The sequence below is a fragment of the Puntigrus tetrazona genome, unplaced genomic scaffold, assembly GCF_018831695.1.
Source record: "Puntigrus tetrazona isolate hp1 unplaced genomic scaffold, ASM1883169v1 S000000513, whole genome shotgun sequence".
Taxonomy (NCBI): domain Eukaryota; kingdom Metazoa; phylum Chordata; class Actinopteri; order Cypriniformes; family Cyprinidae; genus Puntigrus; species Puntigrus tetrazona.
Genome location: NW_025048150.1, coordinates 935001 through 949411, shown reverse-complemented (window position 1 = coordinate 949411; position 14411 = coordinate 935001). Strand labels below are relative to the sequence as shown.

The following is a 14411-nucleotide window of genomic DNA, read 5'->3' as shown; positions in this document are numbered from 1 at the left end:
AAGAAAAACATCAGAAAAAGTCAAACACACCGTTCAGGACCCCTACCTTGGCATTCACACGCATGAACGCGCAATGTCATGATAATGCCGCGCAATAGGGTGGACCTTGATCCCTCAGCGCTCCCAAATAAATGACTTTTTCTGCTTTAAATGGTGTTAATGGTTAAGTGATTCTGTGTTCTGTTTAATGAAACTCTCTCTCTTGTTAATTATTATTATTATTATTATTATTATTATGTAATATTATTTTGTTTCCTTGTCAGCTGCGGTAATAAAACTTGATCTGAAATAACACGCCACGCGTGATTTGTTACGATATTTTCTGCTCTTTGAAACCTATCGATTATATTCGCGCCGTTTTGATTGTGTCTCGTCTCGCGCCAGAAATAAAAAGCGCGGCAACGGGTTCTGAGGGAAAATACAACTTAATCTTAATTGTCGTTTTTGCAACAGCGCGGGCGGATTTCTCATTTTTGTCTGGAAAACAACATCTTACAGACATTACAAGAAAAGCCACAACACTAAGTATGACCGGGATTTCAAAGGAAAATGGTTTGTGTAGTTTACTTAGATATTTTGTTTAGCGTAAACGTCGAGCATAGCAAAAACTTACCCGTGGTTTGTACTTTCTTTCATACCAGTTTCTTTATTTTAACTTTACGAAAACGCTATCGATAAAACATTACAGTGATGGGCTACCAAAAATGTAATATATTTTAATTTCCATTGAGAAACATAACGGTTAGCTACATATTTATTTACTGATTTTTAATGGTTTCTATGGTGTTATCGTACTTTTTTTTAATATAGCGAATCTTGTTCTTTTTAAAGGCATTTATCTACTTGTTTGTTGTTTTGCAGTTAACATGCTAACTGTTTGTTTATACATCTTGACAGAAATACCGCGTTGGTACCACAGTACAGTAATGCTATTAAAAGTAATAGTGATTTAATTTCCACTGTGCAACTGAATGATTGCCATACTGGTGTACCTTGGTTTTTACACAGTAATCCACAATGCACGAACCAATTTTTAGTGAATCCTGTGCATTTAAAAGGCGAAATGCTAAGCTTGTGTTTGTTGTTTCTAATGGACATTTGTCTTCTCGGGGGCATGAAATAGAAGGTCTCAGGTGGAGAAAGCCAAAGAAAAGGAGAAGGGATGAGAGGTCACCGTCCTTTTGTCCAGGAGAGGAAAGGAGATGGAATGGGTCATAAACCTACACCCTGCTGTGGATCGTGGAGGAGAGGAGTAAAGGAGGACACAAAGAAAAGCCCCATTCACCACTTCACCTCTGCCCCTGCAGATGATCGTAAGAAAGTGTTTTTACACGAAAGTTATAAACGAGGCATCGTTGTCTCTTTAAGCGCAGACAAAGAGTGCAGTTTGCTGAGTGCAACGAGCCCGAAGCAGGCGGTAAGTGCATGAAACGCCACCAAATGGTCCCAAACACCTCCGCGCTCACCGAGGGACGCCCTAGGGTGGGGTGTCCCGCCGGGTTTCCAAGCGCGCACGAGTTTGGCAGAGGTTCAGAGAGGGAGCAAAGGGAGGAGCCTTCCTTAACAGCATATTAAACAGCGGTTAATTATATGCCAGCCTTTGTGACAAAGAGAATAAAAAGCCCCGAGTTGAATGGCGAACCAAGAAAAGAAAAGTCATTATGCCGGTTTCACTTCTTTGCATGTGAAAACCTCAGCGCTTATTTTGCCATTTCCATTTGTATCAGCAACCTCAGCTCAGTAGATTGTGGCTTAAGTCAGGCTGTAGATCAGAGCGCTGTTAAACCTCTGCGCTCTCTCTTTAGAAATCGACCGAGTGCTGCATTCTGCAGATGTTAATTACACCACGGCCGGTACGTTTCCTGTGCGTGTGGCAGGAGGGGTTCAGAAAGCGCGTGCATCACAAAAAACAAACATTTATTTTGATTTAACGCATTTCTTTTTGGATAACAGATGCAGAGGAACCATTGGCGTTTACCCGAAAGTAAAGGGATCCCTGCCTGAGTGAAAACCGCTGATGATAAGTGAGGGATGAGGCGAGACGGCTGATCAAGTCATGAAAACGAGGATGGAAGAAAGGTACAGAAAGAACGGGAGAAGCGGGGACGATCAAACAGCAGATGGGAGACAGGGAGAATTGAGTCAGTGAAGTTGGCGTTGGACGATGTCGAGGGCAGGTCTTCGTTGGATTCGTGCCGCACAAAGCATTAGATCCGTGGGGCCGAATCAGGGTACCAGGGACCGGGAGCCACAGCATTACAGACTCAAACACACACACACAGGCATGTAGTCCAGGAAAATCTTTCTTTTGATCTTATAATCAGGGACAGGGAAAGGGCAAGTATGGAGAGGATTAGCTTTGTCACAGAGATTTCAGTATTAGTGAGCAAAAATGTTCTCTTTGTAACTAAAGGAGGAGGGATCTAATATGCCAGCGTAACATAAACCCCGTGTGTGGCTTTCAAGACCTCACAAAGACCATGAGCTGAAGTTTTTACGCCATCTAGAGGATATTGGGTGTGTTTCTACCAAACTAAGGATGTAGTTGGAACATTCAGAAAGCACATCGAGTTTTGATTTTGTCCCATACATGTTTCTGTTAAGAGTAGTAGATGGTTATTAGAGTTAATTCAAAGAAAACCATAAAAGACGCATGTTACTTGAGTTAAAATCAAAAATGCTGAGAAATACTTATTTCAGCAACATTTATCATTTTCGTTTAGCTTAACTTAAAGACTAAACTAAATGTAATAAAAACGAAACATGAAAAAAAACCTAAAACATAAAAATGACAAAACAGCATTTTTAAAACTTTAAATAAAGTCTATAATAGCATCTCAACACTAAATAAGAGATACAAAAGCTGTGACTGTCACCTAATCTTTTCAAGAGGTCTATTTCGGTACATATTAGCATTTAAAGTGTATATATTTGAACCTAATAGATACCAAGTGTACCTTTCGAAAAGGTACCGTCCCAGTGACAGCTTTTGTACCTTTATTTGTGATAATAACATAAGAATGCACAAAGAAGCATAATACAACACATACTTTTCTTCCATCACAGGCTCTGTTTATTTATAAACTGGTATAATATAGTACTTTTGTACAAAAATGTAGAAAACGGTACGCAAAAATATCACTTCCTTGTAAATAGATGGGATAAATGCTAATATCATAAATCTGTTACTACTTTATGAACTTTTGCCAGCAAAAAGGTTTGAGTGAACTGTGACAGATATAAAAACACACAGAAATGCAAAAACCACAAAATGTTTTTTGTTTTTTTTTTCTTTAAAAAAGAGCAAATGATAAAAAAAAAGAACATCGTTGCATTTTTTGCAGCAATATGAAAGCACGTGACGTCTAGCAGACTATGCAAATGATGTCTAGCAAATATCAAGAGTGGACTCGTCTGAGTGCCGGTCGTCTTTGGTATGCCACAGAAAGTGGAAACACTGGGATTTTAAAGGGTTGCAGCCCTGGATAACACTTACATGATAAAATGATACTTAAAACGAGTACACAAAGTGTTGAAGTAACAGAGGACTTAAAACCAAAAAAATAAAATACCTGCACTGTGTGTACCTTTCATACTATATGGAAGCTTTAATTAAAATTCATCACTTCTCCTCAGCTCAGTGCTGTTGTCAGTGCAATGCATATGCATGCTAGCTTGGGTTACATAGCGCAGCGCAGACTAAAAGAAACCTTACAAAAAACACTCAGTGCCGTTACCCTTTAACATATCTGTCTGAAAGCAGACTAGTCCAATAATCAGAAAACAAACACTAGAATTTGTATTAATATTATGACTCAAAGACTCCTGTCTAGACCTAGAGATAGTTAACAAGGCTTCAAAATACTGTTCTGTAATCTGCCATTATGACAGTTAGCGATGTGTTTTAGTGAGAACACTCTTTCTTCTCCCCAGAGTATATGCATGTACTCTTTATGCAAACACTTTCTATTCACTAATCAGTCGGCCCACAAGGTGGCGACATTGGTTGTTTAATGGTAGAAAAAGAAATGAGACGGAACCACAAAATACTGGAAATGTAACAATATAGTCATCTTCTAATTTAAAGTGCCCCTATTATGGGTTATGAAAGTTTCATACTTTGATTTTAGGAGTACTAAACAACGGTTTGAAATGCATGCACTGTCAAAAAAACACAATTTTCTTATAACGTGCACCCTACTCGCTCAACGACTCCCAAAAGATTCGCTCAACAATGTATTTTTCCAAACCCCTTCTCTGCTTGACGCTGATCTGCAGTGATTTGTCCAATTAGTCTCATTTTCATTTCATCATGCCTGTAATGACTGATAAAGAAAGGTTGTAGTGCTGCTTTGTGTACAACGTTCCTAAGAAAACTGCATTTTTTACCACCCTAAGAGAGGCATCCAGTGGCAAAGAATGAATTTTTCATTTTCATTCAGACCAACACGAAAAGACCAACAAAATCAAATCCATAAGAGGGGCACTTTAAAAGAGAACATAGATGCTGGTTTTTATCGCTCGTTACTTCTTTAGAGTAATAGAACAGACATCATCAAAGATGAAACTGTCTAGTGCGCATGTGTCAGCCACCTGTTTTTGTGCAGTATACTTTGAAAGGCTATGGATTCTGCTGTATTCGTACATTAAGTGTCTGTATACTTGGCGCTTCATACTGAGTTTATTCATTTCTATCTGACTGTCCATTTGTCTCATCTCATGTCGTACCTGTGAGGAATCAAAGAGGCCACAATGGTCGAAGGCACTTAAATCCTGTTTTTGCCAATACTTCTAGAGAACGGGCCAACCAGATTCCTCTATTAAACACTCACTTAGTATTTCAGTCTTCTTGTGTAGAGTTCATGTGGCTTTTATGCCAGTCCAAGTCTGTATATGTATCAAAAAGTAGATTTTCTTTATACTATCTTTCCACCATTTACAATCCAAAGCTCATATTTACATTTTAAACAAGATTTCCATCGTAAACAGTCTCACAGTAGTGATCGGAATGCCCCTTCAGTAATAGTCATTAGGCCTCTGTGGTAATGTTCAGCAATTTCACAAAATTACAAAACTATTATGCAAAATCTCTGAGATCCCATGAAGGATGCCATCAGTACTTGGTGTATGAGCAAGAAAACAACATCCATAGGAACCATTAGTGTTGAAAGGGCAATAGAGTTTACATTGGAGCTCACTTTGGCCCAATTTTATGTTTATAAACATTTTAAGACAACGTGTTCAAATACTTGTTCTCCCCAGCAAGGGACGTCAACATCGAGGTCATGTCCCCGACTGCCATATTGGAAAGGCCACTTGGAAGGGTGATGGAGGTTTGGGGTGTGGTGAGACGGGAGGAGGTCTGAGAGGAGCACTGGTGGTGTCCAAGCGCTGGGTTTATTGGACTGTAAGATGAAGGTTCTGGGTCATCGATGATGGAAGCAAAGTCGATCTGAGCGTTCTCCAAGTCCAGGTTTTCTAAGGCGTTGGACATGGGTGCAGGGTCCGAGTATGCCATCGAAGTGGGCTTGGAACTAGGGTCTATCCCTGTCAGGTGCTGCTGGGCCAAGCATGGGCCATCCTGAGTCTTCTCTATGTCGTGGTGCATGTGTATCTGGCCTGAGTAGTACATGGGGTTGTTGTTATTAGTGAAGTTTTCTGAATGCTGTTGCTGTTGTTGAACCGGTGGGAGACGGACTCCTCTTCTGGGACTGGCGGTGGAGTGGACCGGGCTCAGGTGAGTTGGGCTGCCCAGGTAAGCTCCACCTGTCTGCTGCGATAGGCTGTTTTGACGACTCAGAGGTTTTCGTCCCTGAGGTGGTCGTGGCACCATATCCGGCCCGTAGCAGGATCCCTGCATCCCAGCGGCATGCTCTTTGATGGAACCAGGACCTCGATTTTGCGGTGGGCTCATCAAGTTCTGATTGGAGTAGCCTTGGTAGGAGTTCCCAGGATAAAGGTTCTGACTCGCTTGTGGATGTCCCCCGATTTCCATGCCATCTGGCTTCCCAGAGAGACCATCAACTACCCTTTGCTCCTGCTGCTGTTCCCAAAGAAGCGCTTGCTGGGACTGCACGTAATTCCTCACCATCATTTCCTTCATCTGATGCATTGGGGTCTGTGATCTACGGCTCTCCGCCAGTGCAAGATTTATCCCTCCACCGCTCTGGAATGACCCCGCCTGGCTCTGCTGTGGAAGACCGACTTGTGTTCCCATCTGCCCATGATGGAAGTCACAATTAGCATTGGAGGCCCTGCCCATGATAGCCTGTCCTGACTGCGGAGGATAGGCCTGCATATTTGCATTATGCCGATTCTGGTGTAGAGGTTTAGTGTTTTGGCAGGAACTAGATCCTCCCATGGATGAATGGAACTGCTCTGGTTTTACAATAACTCTTTGATGGCCAGGGTCAGATGTAGGGTCGTATACACCCTGTTGAGGGTAGTGTTGTCCTTGCATCCCTGCGCAGTGGAACTGCATATCAGTCTGGGGGCTGTGGAGCTGGTTTGTCTGTCCCCAAGGTCCCGATCCATCACCTTGGCTGGGATAATGTGGACCGGAGGGGCTAAGCTGACAGTTGCTCATGCCAAATTCGGCTTGCTGTAGAAGATTGTTTGCAATGTCAGCCTGACCCATTATCCCGCTGGCACAGATTTCCTCACGCTGGTACGGACCTTGCATTTGAGACTGGTAGACTTGATCCATGCAACTCAGACCTTCTTGTCCAGGAGAGAGTTGACTTGGGTTGTGAGGGTGGTTGCATTGTGGAGGTGGCTGGTAGCCCATGTAGGCTCGTTCTCCACTTTGGATCACGTTGCCTTGCTCTCTGCCTTCACCGGCACCATGCGGATCCATAGCCATAGCCTCCATCATCACATTTTCAGTGATGCTCGGTGGACGAGGCGAGTACATGTGCCTACTTAGAGCGGCATCAGATCCGCATTGCTGCAGTGCATTGCGACGACTCATAAGGGACACGTTGCTCAAGCTATTAAAGCGTTGCACTTTGGGTAAACCCTGCGGGTCGGCACCAGAGCGTACTGGGTCGCTGGCGCGCCTCGTGTTGTTCCCGGGTGCCTGATGCGGATAGATCACTCCTGTGCCGTATTCAGCATTAGCACTGTGCCTCCTCGTACCACCTTGCTGCAGAAACGGTGGAAGAGGTTGGCCGTGGCATTCCCTCAGGAATCTTCCAGGGTTGCCGGGTTGCTCCATGTTGGGTAACGGGGTTGGCGGTGGGCCGCCGGTTGCTGCTGCATATTTAGCTTTCAGACTATACTGCTGTGCAGGAGTCAGACTCGGTAGACCTGGCAACCCCCCGGGGTTCTGGCATGATCCGCCTCTTTGGCTGTTCTGAGGAGACAGGGGGTCGGCGGGAACATCGGTCCCCATTACAGACTGACAGTGACCCACTTGGGACACATCGCTGGAGCGTCGGCTTGACAGGTAGGGCGAGACCATGGACGAACGGCGGCTCACTGTATAGGCTGAGCTGAGGCTGCTGGTGCCGCTGCCCCGCCGGTCATTCGGTGGACAGGGCATTCCCATTCCACTAACTCCACCCAGATCTGTGGCAGAAAGCTCCATTACACGCCGATTGGAGAGTAAGGGTGAAGGAGCACACATGCCCATCATCTCTCCTGTTGCTAAAAGGAGCAGAGAAGGAAGTTAGTATGAGAATGGCAGATTTATTCATATTGATCTATCTATCTATTTATGTGTGTGTGTATACTACGTTAAGCTAACAGAGATTTGCCATAGCACTTGCATATTACTGCTCTTCTGTTGGTTTTGCTCGTTTCTGTTGGCATCATTTGTAAGTACATCACTTTTACCTGAGAGAGCCGGCAGTTTATTCCCTGCGCTCCGTCCAGGTGGTGTTGGCCGGCGAATCTGCTTCAGTTTGTCGATCTTCAGGTTCTCCAACCTCTTCAAGGCCTGAACGGACATGCACATCCCCCCCGAGCCTGCGGCGGACTCGGCCACGCCGGTGTTCCCGCTCTCCTCCTGTGTGGTCAGGTCCTCTAGACTGCCTGCTGCGTTGAGGTTCATCTCCACTCCGCTGTCGTTGTTGTTGGCACTCCCTAGTGGAGAACGTTCGCTACTACAGGACGACTGGCCGCCAGGGCTTGGCTGGGATTTCTAAAAATGTTTCGAGAATGTAGTTATTATGCGCACAGCTATCTGTTACAATGGACAGTCAAGAGAAAAAGAGGCAGAGCTGGTCTTACCAGGGCAGTTTCTGGAGCCAGTAACTTGCAGTCCTCTCTGCTTCTCTCCTCTTTTTCTATCAGAAGCTCAGAGCTCTGTCCTGCAGGGTTCAGACCCGGAGGACGAGGTCCGGTGTCTCCGCGGTGCTTTTTAGTGATGTGAGCCTCGGGACCGTGCACCGTCTTCACATGCTTCCTCAGAGAGCTGGGGTCGGTGTAGCGCTTCGTACAGCCGGGGATCTTACAGACGTATGGTTTCTGACAGACAGAAGCAGGTCAGGTCAATAAACAGTGTCAGGTTAGACTTCATTAAATATATTGAGGCATGTTTTGACGCTATTATGAAAAGTGTTACATTGAAATAAAACACAGACACTGTTTATGATTTTTTTCTGTATTTCTATGTATGGGGAAACAAAAGCAATAAATAAAATGTTTAAAAATTGGATAAAGACATATTTGAAAAATATATAGTAATAATAAGTATTATAAAATAAAGCAGTGCATCTAATTAAAAGATTAAGAAGTTGTACTGAACTGCAAGTGCATTATAGAATATAATAAGCAAAAGAATAACCTGTACATTTTTATAATAAATTAGTGCAATAATAAATAATGCTTTTAGCCACAGATTTTGTCCTTTGATGATAAATAATCAATTTTTGTTTTATAATTAATTAATGAATAATAATATTAGTGTTATTTTTTACAGCTTTTACTCATAGATTTTGTCTTCATCAAGTTGTTCCCATTTTAAACAAACAGTGTAAAGACCCACAAATACATTATCAAAAACAAAAAAGCCAAATGCACAACTTAAAATGATTTCAATATTATAAAAGACATTTTAGTAACATATATAATCTACAATATGTGTCTCTGGAGCACAGAAGCAGTCTTCAGCAGCACAGCTATATTTGTAGTAATAGACAACAATATATTGTTTGGCTCATATTTGTTCTTTTATGCCAAAAATCATTAGGATATTAAGTAAAGATATGATCATGTTGCATTATATTTTGTAAATTTCCTATCATAAATATATCCAAATTTTATTTTTGACTAGTAAAATGCATAGCTAAGATTTAATTTAGACAATTTTAAAGGAGATTTTCTCAATATTTATGCTTTTTTTGCTCCCTCAGGTTCCAGATTTCCCTAACAAACCATACGTCAATGGAAAGCTTGTTTATTCAGATTTCCGTATAGTTCTCAATGGAGTGGTGCAGGTGGTTTTATTTCGTGCACGAGTTTACCTCGTTGGAGTGAGTTCGGTTCTGGTGCTTCGCGCGGTCTGAAGCGTTGGAGAAAGCCTTGTTGCAGCCCTCGTGTTCACACACGTACGGCTTCTCTCCGGTGTGCGAGCGCAGATGAGTCTTCAGGTTCTCCAGACGCGAGTACGCTTTATTACAGCCTTCAAACTGACACACACAAACGGAGAGACTGATGTTAGGTGGCTGTCGGGGAGGATCGCGCACAGATTTGAGAGACTGTCTGAGAGCGTGCTCACAGTGCACTTGTGAGGTTTCTCTCCGGTGTGTCTTCGCATGTGGACCACCAGCATGTACTGGGCCTTAAAGGGCCGCTGCTCTCGAGAACAGTCCTTCCAGTGACACACAAACTCCTTCTTCTCTCCGTGGATGTGCTCGTTATTGATGTGCTGCGCAGATAATTAAAGGCATTAAATCACATTAAAAAAGCATGAGCAACGACAACAGATGCTCGATGGAGGAAAATAGCTATTTTAGTATTATGCATGTATTTTAGTACATGTTAATATTTTCTTAATTGGCTTTTTTCAGTTTTCAGACTTGTTATGTGCTATTATTATTTCAAAAAATGTATTTCTAATTCTTAATTTCAGTTCTCTATTGTAGTATTTGATACTACAATATTGTAGTTATATTCAATTGTAGTTTTAATTTTATTATGTATGTTATGTGCTTTTGTCTTTTTTTAGCCTTATTAAAAATATATTTACATTTTTAATTAAATGAAATTAAATTTGACTTTTGTGTGTGTATGCATTGTGTATATATATATATATATATATATACAGTATATAATTTTAAAATTATATATTTTATTCACAATCAGAATTATCTTTTCTTTTATATTCTCAATATATATATATAGTTTTCTCAATATATTAATTAGCTTTTTAATATTTGTATTTATATATTTTATGTTATTTTATATTAGCTTTTATTTTTATCATTTTAGTTGTCAATATAATATTAGTTTAGGTGTTACTAAACTAATCCCCTTCACTTTTATTTACATTCGGTAAGTTACTTCTTATGTAATTTAGATTTTATTTCATGCTTCATTTCATTTACCTTTTCATTTTTTGTAATAGTTTTGTCAACAATAACAAGTGCCTGGTGAACGTGCCTTTTTTTAATATTAATGCAAAAACTAACTTCAGAGATTTCAGCACGAGAGAAAATTATTAGCTTATTTATTATGACTATATACCATACTCGTCATAGGTGCTACTGTTATGATGTTTACTAAGAAACTATTTCCTTTTATTGAAGATGCAGTGTTTTTCTGAAACAAAACCGATGTCTTTTTCCCTGTCTTACATGCACAAGTTGCTCCTGAGTGTCGAACTCTTTGCTGCAGCTCTCCCAGTGACAATTGGTCTCATAAATGGCCTCTGGTTCAGGTTTCTCCTCCTTATCGAGATCGTCTCTTCCTTCCAGTAAACCCAGAAGAGGATCCTGCCGAGCACAGGTCAGAACAACATAAACAAACCCATCTTACTGGTGGACGCGACTCCATGAGCCGAGCATCAGACAACGTTTTGAAGATCACCTGGGTCCCGGTCGAGGACGGACTCGCCACGTCTCCCTCCGAATGCTCCTCCAGGTTCTTGATGTTGATGCTGTCCATCACGCTGCCCAGAACAGGCTCGGTCTTCAGCTGAAGACACACAGCAGGGTAATTAGCATCGACTAAAACTATCTCCACATTTTGTTCATTGAAATAAAGTTACACTAAAATAAATAGCAGATGAAAAACGTATTTCTGATGTGTCAAATACAGTGGATTTAGATTAAAGCATTAAAACATCTAACTGAAAAAAAGATAAAAGTGCTAAACACACACACACACACAAAATACTAATTATAATATAAATTATAATATAAATATAAAAAAATATATATATATTTATTTAATGTAATTTTTACAAAGTAAATAAATTAAAAAAAAAAAAAAAAAAAAATATATATATATATATATATATATATATATATATATATATATTTATATATATAATTAAATTTTTACAAAGTAAATAAATAAAAAATAATTACAGCTGAACTAAAAATAAATAAATAAATAAATAAATAAAATCAAACCTAAATTGTACTATAAAGAGAATTACAAAACAATCTGGCAAAATCACAGATTGCAAATTTAGTTAAAAATTTTAATTTGGAATTGTAGCATTTTGGCTAAAACTGAAATGAAAATAAATAGCAGGTTTAAAAAATAAAAACGGAAAAAACGTAATGGTGATTTTTAAATTTGTTTTAAATTAACCAGTTTAATTACTAACTGGGGGGAAAAAAACTAAATATGAACTAAAACTAAAATCTAAAAATGTTAATTAAATCAAAATTTAAAATGTCATAACACAATTCGAAAGGGCATTTATTTTCAGTAAGGAAATAATAAACAAATTAAAAAATAAAGTTATGGTGGGGTTAGAGAGCTATTGTCCCAGTGCATGCATTTAATAATGTACACTCAATACCTTATTAAATGTATTGTTTATAGTTAGTTTCAGATATGAACAAAAACTCTGATATAGGAGTAACACCGAGGGACTCACGTGTGTGTGTTTGGCCGGAGCGTGGAGTCTGGGGCATGACGCAGCGAGAGAGCCGTACATGTTCCCCTGACCTCGGCACGGATAGTTCATGGAGCTGGAGAAGCCCAGCGACGGACTGAAAACACAAACAATATTATAAACCCTCAAACGACACGCAGAACCAACCGACGGCACGCAGTTAATAGTGTTCACGCTAAGTATAATGCAGAATACCCAGCGTTCAAAAGGGCGCAAAGAAGAAAGAAAGAGTGTTTGCCCCCATGCAGTTTTTATAAAAGAAGACGTGCATGAATTCAGGGTGCACTTTCTAATGACGCAATAGGTTTTTTGTACATTTTCTTCTTAAAATATTTTACAGGTGCAGCCTCAAGGATCCTTGCAAAGACAAAAATATCCAGACTTTAATGTGTGCACGAAAAACAATTAAACAAGCAGTGTGTGGATTAAAGAGCCTTGAAATACGGCAAAACCACTCTGAACTTGCCAAATAAACCAACGCACATTACTGTATTATGCCATCAGACCATTTTATTGCATGTTTTTTTTTGTGCTAAACTGGACGTTAGACCTTGAAATGCAAGAAAAGCCAAGTCTTGAGTAATTAGATCTCTGTTAATTCGTGTGCATCCACATTTTCAGGTTATTTAAGGTACGGTGGCAGTGATGCACAATGGAAATAGGTTACATAACACTAGAAATTGTATCGTGCGAGTGAAAAAAGAGAGTTTGTGTGCATGCAAAAGTCACTCTAAAAAATAATGACAGATAAGATATGTGACCCTGAAGCACAAAGCCAGTCATAAGGGTGATTTTTTAAAAAATTGAATATCAGCTGAATAAACTATCTTCTCATTGATGTTTGGTTTGTTAGGATAGGATTCGCATGAGATTAAACTACATACAAATCTGGAAGGTTCAAATCTGGAAATTCACGATGTCCAAAGGGAAAGCAATGCATATTATTTAATCAAACGTGAAGTTTTGAGATATTTAGGGTACAATATTTAGTCGATGCGACCATTTAAAAACCGAAATGTTGAGGCAAAGTTGTCTTTAGCAATGCACTAATCCACAATGAAGTGAATGAAATATATCAGAAATCCTCATGGAACATGATTTTTTGACCCATGCAAAGTGTTTATGTCCATTGCTACGCATCCGATGACTGCTTCTGTGCTCCAGGCTCATGAAGTGAGTTAATGATGAGCGTCACCTCATGCTGCCCACAGACAGATGACCGTACGAGCTGGCAGCGTTCGGCCCGCAGCGAGAGTTCACGAACGCCACCAGGGAGTTGGGCGAGGTGCGGATGACCGTCTGAAGATCCACGCTGGCGTCCGACAGAGGAGAGATGGACAGAGCGCGCTTCTTACTCAGCTTCAGGATAGAGCGAGGCGTCGAGAAACAAGACGCTGACGGACACCAGAGAAAGATGACTTTAAACACTTCTGTGTCAGGTTCAGTTAGTTAGCATGCTAACACCGAGCACTTTTAGTGCATTTTAAACTACAGGAAGTATTTTGGATTTCTTTAGATATGGGTTTTCCAGAAAAACTAAATAATTGTACATAAATGTACAATTAATATGAATATTAAACTTAATCAAATTAATATATAAATATAATACATCTAAATATATATATATATTATTTTAAAAAATATGTATATGTATTTTTAACTGGTGTATAATATAAATATATATATATATATATATATATATATATATATATATATATATATATATATATATATAATATAATTAATGCTGTCAAAGAATTAAATAAGTTTTTAATGTAATGTATGTGCATACTGTGTTTGTTTATTATGTATATATAAATACATAACACACACAGTATATATTTTTAAAATATTTACATTTGTATACATTCATATTCATTCATTTTTATTATTATTATTGTAATAATTTATATAAACATTTCTAATATATAAAATTATAAAATCGTGATTAACCACATCTAAGACAAGTGTATATTATGTCTATTAAAAATAAATATTATAATGTAATTAAAATGTAATTGTTAATTAATAATAAAATTAATCATGAAAATAAATAAAAAAAAAAACATTAAAAATGTAAAGCTGGAGGAATTGTGATTTCATTAAAAGCTAACAATAAATAAACTTTATTAAATGATATGAGTCGATGAAAAGCGAACAATCGAAAAAAATAAATATATTAAAATAAGATAAATGTAAAAATGGTTGTATTAAATATTGGCTGGCCGTCTCACCGTCTCCAGAGCCCATGAGTTCAGACCCGGGCTGGTTGTGCATGAGGTTGTGGTGAGATCCCATCATGCTCTGGTTACAGTACGGGCCGCCGCTGACACCTGAA

At 39.4% G+C, this 14411-nt stretch overlaps 1 protein-coding gene across 1 annotated transcript in view; it reads right to left on the bottom strand.

The window, feature by feature from the left end:
- Positions 1–2968: 2968 nt before the first annotated feature.
- gli1 (GLI family zinc finger 1) overlaps positions 2969–14411 on the bottom strand; it is a 44067-nt gene continuing 32624 nt past the window's right edge. The window contains 10 exon segments of the mRNA XM_043232060.1: positions 2969–7647; positions 7837–8143; positions 8233–8469; positions 9468–9632; positions 9722–9871; positions 10800–10937; positions 11032–11139; positions 12056–12170; positions 13269–13467; positions 14308–14406. Coding sequence (XP_043087995.1) covers positions 5228–7647; positions 7837–8143; positions 8233–8469; positions 9468–9632; positions 9722–9871; positions 10800–10937; positions 11032–11139; positions 12056–12170; positions 13269–13467; positions 14308–14406 — 3938 coding nt within the window. The 3' untranslated portion in view covers positions 2969–5227.